General features: G+C 40.4%; 1 protein-coding gene across 5 annotated transcripts in view; it reads right to left on the bottom strand.

The window, feature by feature from the left end:
* The window catches only part of CLGN (calmegin), a 52268-nt gene extending 36237 nt beyond the window's left edge, over positions 1-16031 (bottom strand). For 3 of the 5 annotated variants that reach the window (XM_060246728.1, XM_060246730.1, XM_060246732.1), the window contains exons 1-4: positions 15858-16031; positions 12538-12693; positions 3898-3971; positions 1312-1370 (exon numbers count right to left, since the gene is read on the bottom strand). In XM_060246728.1, coding sequence (XP_060102711.1) covers positions 1312-1370; positions 3898-3971; positions 12538-12684 — 280 coding nt within the window. In that variant the 5' untranslated portion in view covers positions 12685-12693; positions 15858-16031. Of the gene's footprint in view, positions 1-1311; positions 1371-3897; positions 3972-12537; positions 12694-15184; positions 15380-15857 lie in introns of those variants that run through there. The other 2 variants (XM_060246729.1, XM_060246731.1) reach the window with 1 other exon arrangement.
* Between the last annotated feature and the right edge of the window lie 256 nt (positions 16032-16287).

Genomic DNA, 16287 nt, shown 5'->3' with positions numbered 1-16287 from the left:
TTTGAACTGACCCGCTTGTTGTTATGTAAAACGACCCATTAGCTAGTGGTATTGAAAGCACACTTACTTGCCACGTAGAATTGTCATGCTTGAGGTAGAGAAGCGATAGATCAGAAGCTTATTGAGAGAAAGAAAAGCAAGCAGTCGGGCGTTCACCTCTTTCTGCTGTATTGGCTATCATGATGGGGGGAGCTTCAGGGCATACAAGAACAGGAACAGCCACTGCTGCGCCCCTGACTTGCTGTAAAAGTCCCATGCTGAAAGAAGACCCCTTCAGGGTCTTTTTGGGGGTGTTACATCTGTGGCACCCTTCCACCCACCTGATTCAGAGGGGCTGCAGGCAAGACAACCCATGGACCCTGCTGAGCTCAAAGCGACATAACCCGGAAACCTAACCATGCATTCTGTTCATACTACTGGTCAAAACATGCCTCATTTTTTTTGAGAATAGAAGGCAACACTGGAAAGAAACTTGATATAATGAGCAGCACCTGATTTCTCTGTTCTTCAGTTTGATAAATCTATATCCCAAAGATTTATTTATACTTTGATAGCAAGGTCAAAGGGCTCAACAGGTTTGATAATTTTCTCAGTCTCTACAGATGTTAAATTGCTAGCAGGGGAGGAAGGCTGGAAATATCTTTCCACTTCTGTTCCTTTTCTATTCCAAATGCTTAGCCTGGAAATAGCCAGAGGCTGAGCCTTTGACACTGAGGCTTGAAAACTGTGACCCTGAATGGAGTTGGCTCAGTTAATTCAGGACCAGCCCAGGAGATTTTTTGTGTTTAAATTTATATTTTTGGCAAGTCACTGAATTGCCAGCAGGGAGAGAAATGGGACAGAAACCTCTAAATAAATTTTAAAACATAACTAAGCAATCCATGTTATCACTAAGCACAGTCACTGTGAATGATCACAATGTACACTTTTCAGCTGTGACAAATTATACAAATTAGGGCATCTGATTCACTGTTCACATTTTTATTTCTACTGTGGGTTTTTTTTAATTGTTTATTTAAGCTCACTTCATGGCACCTGATGATATGGGCTCAAACCCATGAAAGTTGTCTTTCACACACTATAGGGATATTACCCTTGACTTTGTGGACTATAATGCCATAATTTCAATATAGGAAAATGTGATGGAAAAGCATATCCTTGTAACAGTATAAATATAATACATATAACAACTTCTGAAAGCAGAAATGTGATATCCAATTACCCAAGAGAATTTCAAAATATATTTTGACACAATGGTTCACTTTCAGTCTTTAATTTTAGGTTCTCACCAGAACACACCTTGTGACTTACCATCATATTTAGCAATATCTTCATCTGTATCCTCTTTTTTAGTCTGAGATAAAACCCACCTGTCAAGATAATTTATTAGTATTTGAAAAATTGTTATCCTCTGCCAAACCATTATCCTGAAAATAATCAATACTAAAACTGAAAATAAGAATTTAAAAAACATAGTTCAAGGCAATTATAAAATAAATCAAATATTTAGTAGACAAAATCAAATTCTTCCAAGTAATAGAACAAACCTGGTATTAATTCTACTGGTTAATGCTAAATTTACTGTCTAAACAGAACAATTTAAAAAAACAATTATTGATTTAGCTATTATTGATTTAACTATTCCAAAAGATCATTGAAGATGCAATTTTACAAAATTCCAAAGGGACAGAAACGTCTCTGTAATCTTTTGATCAGGCAATTGCTCCGATGGCTCTTCAATGATCTTTTGGAATTGTTAAGAATCCCAAGCCTGAAGAAAGCACTGAAACAGGAAGTGAAATTGGATCATCCATTGTGAACTTGCTTTGTAAATTGAACACTATTATTGTTTTCAACAAAGAATTTGTATACTGAACTCTTATAATATACCTGTTTGCTTTAAAATATTGCAAAATGCTATAGTGTACTATTCTTAATAATTCTGGGTCACAGTGGCCTTGTGGGTCTGAGTTTATTTCCAGTTTCAGTGACCCTTCTCCTATTGTTAATTGTGTTCCTTTCTGTACTTTGGCAGAGAGAGGGTGACATCATAGAAGCATAACTACATCAGAATGCACAGGTTGGCTGATTTCACAAAGCAGCAGCATACTGCTCCATGATTGGTAGGTGTGATGGTATCACTATGGATTACTGTGTAGTAGCAGTGTTCTCAGTTCAGAGTTAGGCTGTTTTTGGCATTTGTTTTTCTTGGCTGACAGACCATAAAATATTTACTAGTTACATTGGTGCCATATGCTGGCATACAGGCTTTACAGCAATGTGCCAGCATACTGTCCTTAGCACTGCATTAGAATGTTTATTGCAAGTCTATTCTCAGCCATGGAAACCACTTAACATAGGACTATGGAGTATATCCAAATATTTTAATCTGAATATTATCTTATTTATATTACCTATTGTGGAGCCCTTGTTTATCTTGTAATACTGGACGCAATGTACTTTGCGACACCCACTGACAGTAAACCAAAAAAATAACAATTAGGTAAATGCCCCTTGGTTGTTAATGGCACAGGAGGTACTTTGTAAAACACAAAAGTATTCAACCAAGTAATTTTATTAATAGTAAAACATTGTCTGATAGTGATTCAGTATGTTCTTTATTAAATGATAATACCTATAACATAATATTTCATTACTGTAATTGTTTATTTATGATATATATTGTCTACCTTTCCCACTGAGAATTCAGCTGATACTATCAATATAAAGAGACATCTGTTTAAATTATTTTAATTGTGAAAATTGTTGATCTGATTAATTGTTTAAATGTTTAATTGATTGAATTTTATTGTTATTATGGTCTATTGTTTAATTGTTGTGAGCTGTCCTGAGCCTGCTTTGGCAGGGAGGGCGGGATAAGAACCTCATAAAACAAATCAATCAAATCTAATCTAATAAACAATGTAGTAGGACTACAAAAATCTGAAAAAACATAGAATATTAGACTGGTACAAAATGTGGTCTATGTCAGTAGAAAACAGTGCACCAACAACAGGGTAATAACTGATAATACATCCTATATACTGTGGTATAGTAAGTAGGCAGTCCCTTTCCTTCCTGAATCATTCTGTTACAGAACTGACCTTACATTATAGTTAGTTTGTGCCAACACTATAAAACAGTTATATATAAAATTTATTTACTGCTTGTATTTAAGGCAATCATATAAACGGTTAACTTTACTGATTTCATTACTTCCTAGACTTCACTAGCTGTTCCTGAGGTAGCTTATTCCTCTGTTTTCATTGTTTGGCACATACAAACCTAGTTGCTGCTCACAGGTTCATACTGATTTTCACATTCAGAACTATTCCAAAGTAGGTCAAATATTCCAAAAATAATACAGGGATTCCCCCCCCCCAAAAAAAAATGCACTTCTGCCCATCATTATTGAGAGAAAACATTTCAATTTTTAATTTTTGTGGCTCTTCCACTCTTCGGCGGGGAGGGCGGGATATAAATAAAATGTTGATTGATTCAAGTTTAACTGTACACTCATTTTAATGTAGTTTTTCATTAGATGTATTTAACAATACAAGAACTGGAACCTGGGCTAGCCCAATCTGTCAGATCTTAGAAGCTAAGCAGGTTTGGCCCTGGCTAGTATTTGAATGGGAAACCAGGAAGGAATTGCAGGGTCATGTGGAGATAGGCAATGGCAAACCACCTCTGAACATCTCTTGCCTTGAAAACCCTATGGGGTTATCGTTAAGTCAGCTGTGACTTGATTGAAAACAAACAAAATATTGAGCACTTCATGAAGAACAATGTTTCATTCATCACTGAACATTTCCATAACAGAAAAACGTAACTAATTTCAAAGAACACATGTATCCAAACTAAATTCACTGATGTAACACATCCTGTGAATCTTACCCAGAAAGCATTCCATCATCAAAGGCTTCAGTAAAATGCACTTCTCCTGTAGGCTTTGGGGTCTGGTATACAACCTAACATATTTACAAAAACACATTCAGAAGAATTGTCACTTTCTGATGTATCACATTCTAAAGGCAAACAAAATATAAAGTAAATATTTAGTCTTGCTGCCTCAACTGAAAAAATATTTGACTAAAATATCCATCTGAAAATAAATGTTAGCCTTTCAATGCATCATCCACCAAAATTATTTTAAATGTCAGCAGTTCTTGAACTAAACTGGGAATCCCATTTTTACTTTAAACTTTCAGTGGACTCCACCAACCCTCCCCTCCTCCCTCACTAGCACCTACTACACACTTTCAAAGTGCATGTCAATCCATGCACATCTCATGATGGCCTCCATCCCTCAAAACTCGACATCAAGAACCACAAAAGGCTATGCTTAAACATTCTTTGAACGTTTCTGTATTGGCTGTATATGGCCTATAACCTTACATCTCAAACAGCAGCTAATTCTATACACCCACAATTTGAAAGCTCTGACCAAGTTTTAATCTCACCCCCCTGATGGGCAGTTATTTTGTACTGGAAACAGCAAGAAACTTCCTTAGTGGTGAATAACTTCTATTTAGGAAGTAGCTGAACAGGGGTGGCCCAGAAACCTTACAGATCTGCTCAACAGAAATAGAAAAAGACCAGCATCACACACTATCCAAACTTCTGGTATGCAACTGAAAACAGCGTAAGCAGAGGTGAGGTCTTCCAAGATTTCTCATCTAAAGAAAACCAAGACAGGCAACACTGCCCCTGAAATCCCTCAGAAGAGCAGAGAACACATTAACAGCTTTACAAACAGAATTTCTAATGTAAATACCTCAGCAACCCATGCTGAAAAATTCTAGCCTGGTAGCCATTCCAGTGATCATGATCTCTTGCTCCTGACTGACATCACTTGATCACAATATCTACTCACCCTTTTTAACAGCAGACTTGACCCTTCATAACCTACTTTTCTCATCCTATTAACATGCCCTATCAGGGCAAACTTTCATGAGGCAGAAAAAGATACAATACATGATCAGAGCTCTTTAAAGTGTTATGCTGACATCTAGGAATCCAGGAGCTTTATAGAGTCCCTTACAACATGATACTCCTACCTCCTAAAATATCCAGAGGTTCAGACAAAATCCATCTTGAACTAAGACAGATCGTAGTCAATGGAAACATCAGTTTGTGAAAGCTCTTCTAAGGGAACAAGCAGTTGACACGATGAACTGACAGGATCAGAAATACCTCTGGTGTGCTTTGCTTTGGGAAATGAGACCTACCAAGGTATTATGTTCTGGAAGTAGGCATGTTCTGCTTTCCAGAAGACAAGACAAAACCACTAATGTAAATATTGCCTGGAATGAAAATCTCATATATAGATATATGGTCAGGGACCTTGTAAGTGAATCTCTTTTAATATACCATGACTTCTTCTAGAACTTGAACAAATGTTTATTTTCACAGAATACAGTTATGGGAGGAAAAATACGACTGTATTGAATTAAAGAGGATTCATTTCTTGGATTTTAAAATTCATTCTAAAATGGTGTTATAACCAAACAAGTTTGGAATTAAGATAACCAAGAACTTTGTCAAATGTTAAAAGCATCTAAGTAACATACCAGTGTATTTCTTGGAACGCAAAAGCGATGGACTTCAGTAGAAATTTGAAGGTTGGAGAAAAGCTTGCTTTTGCTGGGTGAAATAATACCCCAGAAGATAAGTTGCTACTAAAAGCAGGTTTGGGGAAGCTTTTAACTTTACAGCAGGGTCTGTGAAGCCTATCTCATGTCCCTGAACTGCTGACACTATGCAGAGCTATCCAGAGAAGGACCCTAGAACTGCCCATGATGTGTGTGTGTGTGAACTGAAGGATACTCCAAAACACATTGACAATCCCCAGATTTAACAGAGGTGCTGAATATTAGAAAAGACATGAGAAAGCTGACACAAGCAACCTGGGAGGAAAGAAAGCCCAAAAATGAAGATGCCAACCCTGATGGGCCAAAGTCAAGCAGCATCTGAGAAGACAAAGGGAAAGATTTTGATTTCACTGAGGATGCTGTGAGAATTGAAGGTTTGTTTCACTTATTGTTAATTTCCCTACTTGGTGGTCCTTGGGTGGGGCAGTATAGACCTAGTCAAAGTAGCTTCTTCCTGAAGGTAGGAAGGGTCACTGGCAATTTTGATCCCTTAGGGGAAGAGTTTCTCTCCCCAGCTCCCAATCTGGATCTGAAGCAGTCCACTTCTTATGCATAAGAATTACAACAGAACACACAAGAAAAAACCCCAAACCAAAAGTCAAAAATCAATGGAGCACACCACAGAGAATTAATAGAAGAACCAAGAGCTGAAGATCAAACAGAAGACATACAGATGCTCCACCAACAGAGTTCAGACCCCTGGGGTCCAAGTAGCACATTCAACCAGGCCACAGGCAACTCCAGAAGGACCAGCTCTGCCCCTCAGTAGAAAGAAACTGCCCCACCCTAGGACCAACAAAAAGGGAGATTCACAGTAAGTGAACCAAACCTTCCATTCTCTAGCGGAACAGGGTGGGGCAGCCTAGACCTATGGGACACAGAAAAACAGTATGCCCCTGGTAGGGTGGGAGGTCTAGAAATGAAATCTTAGCCTGAAAAGGTATGCTGCAAAACCCATCTTCTAAAGGCTGCATCAGCAGAGGTTGTCTTGTCAATATAAAAGTGCTTGGTGAAAGAATAAACTCACTTTCAGGTGACTGCACAAGAAACCACTTCCAAGGAAGGGAAAGCCTGGTATGCCACTGAAGCTGTCTCTTCCTTTAGGGAGTGAGCTATTACACCCAATGGATCTAGGTCTCTGGCTTTAAATATCTCAAAAAATACACCCTCTGACTCATCTGTTAAGGGTGGAGGTAGAAACCCTTCTTCAATGAGTCCTTTCTGAAGGAAACAAACAAGAGTCTGACTTGCAAAAGGATTTAGTCCAAGTAGAAGCTCAGCATTCTCTGAACATCGAACCAAAGCCATTCTCTTTCCTTGTGGATGTTTAGGGCAGAATGAGGGGAGGACTGGTTCCTCCAACCTATGGAAAGTTGAATTGACTTCACGGATAAAGACTGGGTTAGTACACAACCATTTTGTCATTATGGAAAATGGAAGCTCTGAAACCCTCCTAGCAGAGGTGAGACCTACCAGGAAAATGGTCTTAAAAGTAAGCTCCTTAAGCAGGCAGCTGGTCACAGGCTCAAAAGTAGCCTGAGAGAGAGCTTTCAGTACTGTATTTAGATTTCCAAAAGGAAACCTATGGGAGCATGAAGGATTCAAGAGATTCCCTAGGGTCTCCCACCTGACTCTGCCTGAATGATAGAGTTAGAATGCAGGCTGGCAACTGAAGCATCTACTACAGGAAGTTTCAAGCAATCTGTAGCCTCCTGTACTGATGAGTAGAAGTAAGAGATGATTAGATGGTTGGTTTTGGTTCTTGCCGGAGAGTCCCATTCAGACTTTTAAAAAAAAATTAAAATAATTTTACTGAGTTTCTAAATGTACAGTATAAACAAGTATTATAATAATAGCATAAAATTAAGATTCTATGATAGCACAAGTAAATACAATCATGTAACATGTGTTTAATAGCTAGATGGTCTTAAAAGATAAGGGTGATAGAGAGCATAACCATTACTTCATAAATGCTGTTAGACATAATCAGATAGCACATGAAATGTAGTACATAGCTCAGAATTACAAGGAGGATCATCTAAATTTCCCATTCAGACCTGATCACCTTGTCAAAGATTGATGGAAAATGAATTCCAAGGGAGGGAGATTTCCTCCCCTTGGGGAAAAGCCCTAGTCAAGCCTAAAGGTCTACAGGTCCAGCTCTTTTACTTCTTCCTTACTATATGGGATCTCCTTAATGCAGAGGACCTTAGGAAGAAGCTTAGGGAAGACCTTCTGTGGAAAGAGATGGATTTGCATGGTGATTACTAATGACTTTTCCTTATCCGGTAGTTCTCCTTCTCCCTTGTAGAAGAAGAGACTGAGGAATCAGAATTATCAGGCTCCTGGCCCTCTAGGGGGCTTGGATTTCTAGAAGAGTATTTGTCTGGAACCTCCTTTAGTCCTTATAGCAAGGAAGAGAATAAGGGATTGTGCTTTCCCCCCTTTTTTCAGAACTGGAGGGTGAGTGACACCTAGCTCTGTTTGAGGGCTTAGCAGAATCAGGAAAGCTGGAGACAACCTCCAAAAGGGAAACTTTAATCTCCCTTTGCATCTCTCCCTTGATCCAGCCCAGCAGGTTACCATGAGAATTAACCCCTGAGAGATATGGACCAGAGGCTTCTGCCATCTCTGATCCATGGTAGGAGAGGGGAAAGAAAGATGGCCTAGAGGCTGAGAGCTGACCCCCTCCTGTGACACATGCTCAGAAAGACCTACTTGTGCTGCCATTCCTGCCTTTTAAAACATCCTATTTAGAAAAAGTGCAGAGGAGTTGGGCACATCACTACCCTGCTCACCCCCAAAGCCAGCTCACCTATGTTACTTTTAAATTGAAGAGATCATCCCAGAAGTGAGGCAGCCTGATGCCATGCCAAAAATCCAAATGGTCACAGAATGAGGAAAATATAACTCCCACCGCAAGTCACCAACTTTCTGCCTGTGACCCTCCCTGCCTCCAGGGAGGAGCTACGTCCCTTAGGTCTAGATTGCCCCACTCCATGCATTTTTGTCCCGCTTAGGAAAAGACAGGTTGCTACAGTGAATTAAAATGGTGTTAATATGTCTATTCTCAATCAAAGAATATGAACAAAAGCCTGTTAGATGGGTCTAATCAAGAAGCTCAGATACTTTAAATTGAAGATGCACTGCAGCCACCTGGAAATAGGACCTATGGACATCTATGTTCTATAGGCCCAGAATAATTTAGTAAATTAGCTTTAAATTAGAATGGGTATAAGGATGTTTATAAATCCAAAAACAGAGCTGTAGGTTCAATTCATATTTCTATGTAAGTCCTGGGTATTCCTTTGTTAATTTCTTCCTGTGCTTCCTAACAGTCATTTATTCTCTTTCAATGAACCATTAAATTAGCTTGAGTTAAAGCTATGTAGAAAAAGCCCATCAGGGACTCATTTGCATATTAGGCCACACACCCTGACACCAAGACAGCCGGGATTCTGTTCCTATGCGTTCCTCCTTAAAAAAAAGAAGCCCTGATGGTATCTGTTCCTTACTAGTTTAGTGTTTGCCTACTGAGGCATTATAAGGATCTCATTTTCACTTCTTAGGTGAGTTGGGGCCTCAATATCTGATACATGCTTGAAAGCAAAAACACCCCCTCCAAAATAATCACACATCTCTGTATCAACTAAACTTGACTTGTTTTTCCCAGACTTAAGAGTACTTATCAATGCTATAATGCCAGCTGTGAAACATTCCTCTACTCTTGTCACCAGGGCAAAAGTTAGTAGCCCACAAGGTGGACAACTAAACAACAAGACTCAACCCAAACATCAACTTGTATCATACCTAGCAAATACTGATGAATACCAAGTTAGAAAAACAGAGTGAAAGAAAAAGTTAGAGATCTCTCTCTTTCTTTTATTTCTTATAGTCACACAACCCAACTTTATCTCTCTATTGGTTTTCTTTTAATTTCTGACAGATATTCTGTAGTTGCAAAAAAATACAGAACTGAGCTGTATACTACTATAGTAAATTTGTCACATTACTCAGGAAAGCATGTAAACAGCTAGGAATACAGTAATAATGATGCACCTGTGTTATCTCATTGGTTATTATAGCTCTTCTTCCTTTATAAAATATTTCAAAAAATTAGGGTTACAACTATGGATGGGCACAGAACAGAAAAATTTGAGGTCCATGGTTTGTGAATTTCACAAACAACAAATTTCCATAGACTTTTCCAGTTTATGAACCAGTTTGTGGTTTGTTAGGTCCATGGGGTCCCAGAAGTGTACTCAGACCACTTCCAGGTCACGTTGCCACTGCAGCATGATGCCACTGAGCAAGCACAGGAAACATTTAAACATCCTGGGCCCACTGGTGTCATGCCATGTGATCCAGAAGTGGACTTAGGAGGCATTTAAATGAGCTCACTCCTCATGGACTGCTTCAACAGACCAAACAAACCATCTAAAAAAACCTGGCAGTCTGTGGAAGTTTGTCAAAACAGCAAATGCATGGACCAGGCAAATGGACCAAAACCCAGCCCATGACGAATTTTGGTCTGTGGACTGGTCCATGCCCATACCTAGTTGCAACAATGCATGCTAATAATTCCTAAAGAACATTAAGCTGTGTTATGAGCAAGAAGTATTATGGTGTTTTATAAACTAACTACTTTATTGCAGCACTGGCTTTTACAATTAACCAAAAACTTAAAATCTACAAAGTAAAAGAAACCATTTGAACTTACATACAGCTATGTAAGCTGCCCTGAGCCTGCTTTGGCAGGGAGGGTGGGATATAAATTGAATAAACTAAACTAAACTAAATTTTGAATTTCTGGAATACCTGAACTACACTCTCTTTTGAAATCAGTCTTCTGAAAAGAAGGCCTGAAAACTGAACAACTCTTTTGGGATTATATAATGGCAAGAAACATACTCCATCATTAGATCTTTTTCAAATGGCCCTCTGAGATTTTAGATTCATAAGTCTTATTCTTGAACAAGCTGCTGAGTCTTAAAAGTATAATAAACCAGGTCACTTTTTTGTGTGTGCAAAGACCCAGAAGTATAGCTGCAAGTGAAAATCAAGTCTGAAGAAAGCTGGGAAGTTTTTGGTGTTAGGCACGGTTGTGAGGAAAAAGCCCCCTTTTTGAACATTGTAGTTACCAGCTTGGTTGCCAGGGCACCTGGAGAAGTAACTTACACATGTCTGGCCAGAGAGTGTGGGTAGATCTACCCAGGGACACAAGGGACTCATGCTATACAAGCAGCCATAAACTACCTAGGCACTCTAGACTGGTACAAGAGTGCCTACCAGCAGCACAAACATCTTCCTGTCGTTTCGTGTACTAGCCATGGAGCGGAAGAGACTGTGCCACCAGGAGCTATCCAGGCGAACGGTTATGAAGCGCTGACCATGGAATCCACCGTAGAGGGCTAACACCATACGTAGCCATCTTCCTGCCAGGCCTGACTCCAGTTCAACCCAACTGAAGGCTCATATACACACCAGATGTCACCTTTGGCCTACAAGCAACCTACCCACCCCAAGAGTGGTTGATAGTCCAACTGCCACTTTCTTTGTTTAACAGAACTCTAGACAAAGACTGGTGCCCAGAAGAAAACAGAAGAAGAGGAAGACCATCTTCAGCCAGAGTCAAGTTCTTTTGTACATGCTGGGTGTTACCAAGGCAACAATTAGACTCTCTATTGTCACCCTTTCAGATGAGTTCCCTAATCTTAAGTGTTCCCCACCCAGTAGTCACTTCTATTCTTCTTTCCAACTGTCACTTTGGAGCCACCCCCTGGTCTGTTTCAACCTGAAAGTTCTCTCAGGTATCCAGAAACCAGGCAAGTCCATTGGTCAATAACAGGCACCCAATTAGGTGCCACCAATGAACTTTCTATTGGCTACTGCCGTAGTCCAGCCCTTATGGTCACTGCAGAGCCTTCCCTTTCTCCTCCCTTGTACCTCCCATCCCCCGAGGGCTCAAGAGAGTCCTTATAATCTGTGGACTAGCTACCCACAGGTGTGCTTCTATCAGTATCCCAACTTCTGCTGCATAGATCCATCTCTGATTCCTGATCAGTTTCGGGTCCCTTTCTCAGTTCCTCGCTTGTCACCATTGGAGACTTCCTTGAAGACTACGATAGGTAAATATCACTCTGTTTGTCTACCCATTTGTTCCCCTATCTATCTATCTGTATTTCCTAGGACTGAATGTGTGTTTTGATGAGTATTTATCTTGTATGGAAGTCTATATTTTCCCCAATAAATTTTAATTGATTTTACTAAATTAGAGTCCCCATTATTTACGCATTACCTTTCTGGACGGTTAATCTTGTATACATAGGTAAAAAGATCCCTAGTGAGCCAGCTGCCCACCTGACTATTCCCCAACCTCGTTTTGAGGGCATTTTGGCTTACATGGTACAGACCTTGCAGAGGTAACACACACTGGTATATATCATCATTGCATTAAACAAAAAGGATTATGCTAAGTACAAGAAACTATAATAATTCACTCCAGCAAGTAAATTATTATGTAGTGAAAGAAATAATTTAGTAGAATATATATGGCTTCTCAACAAGTGTGGGCATGCTTATGAAAGTGTGCCATAGTTTCATCAATTTTGGAAGAAATCCCGATCATACAATGAAAAAGACTTATACCAAAAACTACTTAGCAGTTACTTAAAAACATTTCTCACAGAAGTGAGATCCACAGGCATTTCTTCTCCATACGCCAAATGCTTAAAAAAATTAGCTTTACATATCTCAAACTCAGAGAATAAATTTGCATATTTGAGAATCTTACAGTATCATTAAACAAAATTAGTGAGATACATTCATAGTCAAATCTCTGCACTATATTTCAAATGATGCATATAAAAGTTATAGTCCTCACTTCCAGAGATGATCCACCTTTATCAACATTAGCATCTTCTGAATTCTTGTCAAAATCTTCCACCTCAACTTCTGACCCTTGATATTCTGCATTTACTGTACTGAACAGCAAGACACTGAAGCACAGCCAATCCCACTGGAATTGCATAGTGGTTACCTATAAAATAAGATTATTCCAGACAAACAGCATCATTATTACCTGTGTGACTATCTACAAACTCCACTATCACTGAGATGGAGAGAATGCATGCAGATGTGTGCACTTTGATGATCAAAAGAGGGAAAAATAAAACCTACAATTTACCAGAAAACAAAGAAAAAAGTTGAGGGGGAAATTATTTTTCTATACAAATACACTACAAAACACCATAAAAACCAAAAAAGCATTTAATAAATTCAAATATTAACCAAAAATCTCAGAATATTAATAACATAAATAACCTGCCAATTTTCAGACATAAATCAAAACACTGAAATATTTTGACACTATCATTTTTGTCAGCAAGTTACTAGATCATGCTTGACTTCACATCAGAAGCATCCTTGAAACAACCTATCAAAATTAATCTAAAACTTGAATGATTTTTTTTACAAACCACTACTTAATCTGATTTATAATCTGATGACTAAAATGAGTAGAGCTTTTGCATATATTTTAAAATATTTTGGTTAACTTTATATGGTTAAATTATATGACAGGCAGTAATGTCTTTTCAGCCCTAGTCCCTGCCTGGCGGAGATCCATGCCCTGAAGGACCTAATTCGATTCCACAGGGTCTGTAAAACAGAGCTCTTCCACCAGGCCTTCAATTAAGGCAACGGACATCACCTGTTATTGGCCTCTCCCTTCCATTCTAGTGCTGTAGGACCTGATGGATCTGGACCGATAGGCTGTGCCTGTTGATGCTGAATCTGTTACTTTTCGTTTCTATAATTTTAATCTGGTTTTAACCATTTGACTGTTTGATTTTATTATTTAACCCACCCTGAGCCTGTTTAACCAACTGATTTAACCAATTGAGCCTTTTTACAGGAAGAGTGGGCCATAAATAAAATAAATTCAAATAAAAATAAATAATGTGAGCTTTCCAGAAACAATTGGTTCAGAAAAAATTCCCATTAAAATTTAAATTTAGCAAAAGAAGGCAAATACACGATGTACAAGCCTGGCTCATGTACACCTCTGGGATCTGTCCATGCATCATCCCTTGCATTTAGCATGACTGACTTGCAGCACAACAACCCTGACATCTGTAGCTGGATTCCTCGTCTGATGAAGTGTGCTTAAGAGCACACGGAAGCTTACATTCTAAATAAAAATTAGTTGGTCTTAAAGGTGCAACTTCTCCTGCTTTGTTCAACTGCTTCAGACCAACACAGCTGCCCGCTTGGATCTAGCTAGAGATAAACAGAGACTATACATACACAGAGTGATTTTTTTTCATGTAAAACTTGGCGCTAGACAAATTTTAGCCTTACATCAACGGCTGGCAGTCAGAAGGGGCACAATACTTTTGTCATGTGCAGAAACACACAATTTAGAGTTTATCTGGACAGCAGTGAGAGGAATGGACTCAGCATCTTTTTGAGCTATGAAGTGCCTCCCACCAAGTATCTTCCAAAGCAGCACAGCATTCATAGAGCCATTGTCCATAGATTTTGATGTAGATTTCTAGGAGGCAGCTAGTCTGTGGTCAAGTGGGAGACAGACAGTTCCCCTTCAAAAAACACAAGATGGCATCCTTAATAGCAGCACCTATTGCAGTTCAATTCTATGCTGTCGTCTGCAGCACCTATTGCAGTTCAATTCTATGCTGTCGTCTGCATCCAAGCCCATTGATTTCAGTAATTACAGTTTTTTCTATATAGCCAATGCATAACTAAGATCAAAGAGCTCAATACAACTAAAGTATTTGTAAGCAGTGTTTTGTTTATTCAAACATTAGTAAGCAAACAATCTCTGCCAAAAGATCAATTCATTATTTGCTGCATCAAAAGATTATTTTGGCAACAACATGCCTGGGTGAGAAATTAATTAAAAGGGTAATGTTTATAAGCAGTCTTGGGGAGCATCTGTATAGTGTTCAATTGCACTTTCACACACATTAAGACCATAAAAGGTATAATCCCAAGCAGACATCACACCAGCAGCCATATACTGCCCACGTATACCATCTACTGTAAATGCACCAAGACAGGCTACACTAAGGATAGTACTACAGTAAGATCAGGTAAGAACTCTGTTAATTGAGTGTCATTAAAGCTGTGGGAGGGAAACCAACAAATTTGGGGCACAACACATTGGGAAAATCTCTTACTCAAACATAGAGACAAGCAAGACGCCCACTTTCAATGAGACATACCTAACAGCTTCCCAACAGCTCATATTTCGCATCATATTTTTGACTGAATCTCTTAATACACCTTGGGCCAGTCCTAATCGACACTAAATACCACCGTTTTGTGTTTTTTTGCGGGGACTCATCCTGCAGTTTTAATAAAAGCTTCGATGACTACGCCGTGATTCCGATTTACCATACAGGGCCCCTTGGAAATGAATTCAGTCGTCTGACCTACACAGTAGCCTTACTGTACACGTGGTGTGCGCATGGGGAGAGGGTGTTCAGAGGTTAAGAGAAGTCCAGCACCTGTTTTTAAGATTAGTCCAGTGTCGCAGTTGCTTGATGCCAAACAAACAGGCAGAAATGAGGCGATTAGCTACAATTAGCCACAACTCGGTCGGCACCCGCTTCAAACAGGTAATTACTCCGTCCTCTGATCGGTCTGGCTCTGAAGCCGCTTCAGCCGCCGCCCGGGCGGGCGTCCCTGTCCTCTGATCAGGGAGACTAATTGGGTGTTGATCTCTGCGCCTCCTCCCCGCCACACACGAGGGAGGGACTGCTCCCCACGGAGGCCGCGCTACTGTGTGTGAAAGGAGACTGCACCGCCCTCTGGCAACCGGGCCCAGCCGCTGAACGCTTCTCCTCCCGCTACTGGCGGCGCGTGGCCGGGGGAGAAGACACGAAAAGCCGGGGGGGGGGGCGGTGAACGAAGGAAGAACCCTCCGCGCGCAGAAGCTTCGAACCCTAACGGCAGAGTAACGGCTGCCTACGCCTGAATGTGAGGGGTTAGAAAAAAGGCCGAAGGAAGCTACTCTCGTGCGAGATCGGGGGGGGTTAGGGAAGGCAAACCCTCTCTCCCCTCTTTTCTTAGGCGACCTCTGTCTCAGCCAACCACACCTCCCTCTCTTCCCGCCCGTCACTTCCCGCCTCGGTAATCCATGCATAAACCCTACACACACGGAACGCCACAACATTTTACCGTTGCCGAATCGCAGTCAGTCAGCGTCCCTTTAGCCAAACCCCGGCTGCTTGCCAGAGCGCATCACCTAAACTACCCGCTGCGCATGCGCTCACTCGCTCCGAACTGCAGGTCGTCAAAGAGCAGGTGCCTCGGTGCGCGCCCGGGAACAGTGGCCAATTGCGACCCGGCGCTTTACTGGCGAAAGCCAATCACGGCTAGAGTTTATTCCCACTCGCTAACCCAACCCTGGATGGATCCGCCGTTCTAGGAGATCACGGTATGTAACATTCGTCCAATCGGCGCCAGCCTTTGTTGTACTGCTGAAGAGTCTGTGCCAATTGACACAAGCGACCGATTTAGAGACCTCTAAGAACGCCCCTTGTCTGAGGGCGCTTTATTCTAGCTCCAGTGGGGCTGAGGAGGTGGAAGTGCGTGTAAGAGTACCATT

The sequence above is a fragment of the Heteronotia binoei genome, chromosome 9 (genome assembly GCF_032191835.1).
Source record: "Heteronotia binoei isolate CCM8104 ecotype False Entrance Well chromosome 9, APGP_CSIRO_Hbin_v1, whole genome shotgun sequence".
NCBI lineage: Eukaryota > Metazoa > Chordata > Lepidosauria > Squamata > Gekkonidae > Heteronotia > Heteronotia binoei.
The sequence above is the reverse complement of the archived record's forward strand: the minus strand, read 5'-3'. Positions and strand labels throughout refer to the sequence as shown.